This window comes from Etheostoma cragini, chromosome 16, assembly GCF_013103735.1.
Source record: "Etheostoma cragini isolate CJK2018 chromosome 16, CSU_Ecrag_1.0, whole genome shotgun sequence".
Classification (NCBI taxonomy): Eukaryota; Metazoa; Chordata; class Actinopteri; order Perciformes; family Percidae; genus Etheostoma; species Etheostoma cragini.
Window position 1 is genome coordinate 23,642,994 of NC_048422.1, and position 1,969 is coordinate 23,644,962.

At 40.0% G+C, this 1,969-nt stretch overlaps 1 protein-coding gene across 2 annotated transcripts in view; it reads right to left on the reverse strand.

Moving 5' to 3' along the window:
* LOC117959185 (dual specificity protein phosphatase 26) overlaps window positions 1-1,969 on the reverse strand; it is a 26,564-nt gene extending 24,595 nt beyond the window's left edge. For both annotated transcript variants that reach the window (XM_034896186.1, XM_034896185.1), the window contains exons 1-3: window positions 1,851-1,969; window positions 1,368-1,551; window positions 301-512 (exon numbers count right to left, since the gene is read on the reverse strand). In XM_034896186.1, coding sequence (XP_034752077.1) covers window positions 301-512; window positions 1,368-1,546 — 391 coding nt within the window. In that variant the 5' untranslated portion in view covers window positions 1,547-1,551; window positions 1,851-1,969. The remainder of the gene's footprint in view (window positions 1-300; window positions 513-1,367; window positions 1,552-1,850) is intronic.

A 1,969-nucleotide genomic window follows, 5' to 3' on the forward strand; every position in this document is an offset into this window, starting at 1 on the left:
GATTTTTGGAAAAAGGCTGCAATGAAACAAAGAGTGAAAAATGTAAAGGGGTCTGAATACTTTCCGTACCCACTGTAGTTCAAAGGTCAACTTGTTATCAATCATGATTCCCAGATACTTGTATGAGTCCACAATTTCAACTAGACTCAGTTGGAGACTACGATCAATTCCCAAAACATGATTTTTGTATTCCTCTTTTAAGTCAACTTAAGCATGGGCATGTAAACTTATGAGCTGTAGCCTATAGGCTACTGTATATATTCATCAATAACCCCCCCGCATCCTGACACAGAGACTAACCTCCACCCGTGAGGGCTTTGTGGATGAACTCGGCAGCCGGGTAGAAGTTGACGCTCATGTCGAAGGAGGGGGAGTCGTGAGCCTCGATGCCGTGGTAGGTGATGTTCATGCCGGAGTAATACTCGGCCCCGCTGCGCCACTTGCTCTGGGCACAGTTGAGGATGTGCGTAATGCCGAGTTTGGCCAGCTCACGTCGGTCTGATGCGATATCTCTGCAGAGGAAAGGAGATTTATTTACAACCTAGTACATGTCCGATTATTACTTACATGTCAGTGTGATTTATATGTTGCAGTTAAACCTACATTTAAAAGTGACATAAACAACTTCACATTAGTGCTCCACCCTCTTAGATGTTTTCTTTAGTTGATTAGTCATTGTTTATGTTTTTTTTGCTTGAAAAATGCTTTTCAAACATGTTAGTATAGTTTATTAATCCCTATGCTTTCCATTTTGTGTCATATTATTTTCTGTATGACCCTCTCTGTCTTTTTCCCACATGTTCAATCAACCAATCAATCAAAATGCTTTTGAATGCTGAATGAGTTGTTTCCCAGAAACTCATGAAAACAATATTTAAAGAGCTTCTTTTGCAGGATTCTTAGTGGAGAAACTCAGTTTTACTGATAGTAAATACACTGCAATTATATTGGCTTCTCCAGCCTTAAGAACCACTTAGAGTGCACAGATCTGAGAACGAGTGTCCGTTGACCAACAATGTTTTAAGTACAGCCCTTCATATTAAGAATTATATTACGCAAGATGAACAACAATCAACTAATACATTATTATACAGTATTATTTATGAACCTACCTTGCATGATATAAAGTAGCTGTAGTTAGCTCCACCTTTACCAGCTTCAACTAGGCATCAATAATAACATTCTATGGGTATTTTTTCTATAAATAGGCTACTTTAAGTAGCCTCTAGTTTGATTTAAAGTAGAAAATACCTATATGCACATTTACTTAGGTAAAACTTTGAATGCAACACTTCTACTTCAGTAGGAATGCTTTTTGAGTGTGTGGGTGTGTGTGTGTGTTTTGTGCATATTTTTTGTAAACTTACTGATCTCCAATATAGAGTCGTGGCCACACTTCGTCGGCATGGTTACAGGCAGTTTTGCCCGTGCACAGGAGTCTCTCGAGCTCGGACACGGTCAGGGTCGGGGACACGCGCTCCGAGTCTTTTCGGTTCGGCGACCTGGAGCTGCTCCGGGACCGGGAGAACCGGGACATGAACGCCATTTAATCTGAAAAAAATAATAGGCTAATTAGCGCTTTATTACCGCATGAAATATTAAAGCAATGAACAAAGGCAAAAATGAATGAATAATAGCTAGCCCTAGAAAACTAGAATGAAATAAAAACCAAAAAAAGGGAAATTAATTACAGTCTTCATTATTTTAATATTATCATTTTAAGATTATATAACAAATATCAACCTGTAGCTTTATTTTGGTGACGGTTGGCTGCCTCTCTGGGATTGTAACTACAAAAAAAGTGAAATAAAACATGCAGGCCGTGTTTCGCCCGTGCTTGTTGTATTCACCTGTGTGTTTTATTCGGAGTCTCAGCGGTGATACAGGGCGAGCTGCTCCGCGGCCATGTTGACTCATTTATTTACGATGGGATGATGACGGGGCTGCTGCTGAGCATCCACCACCTACA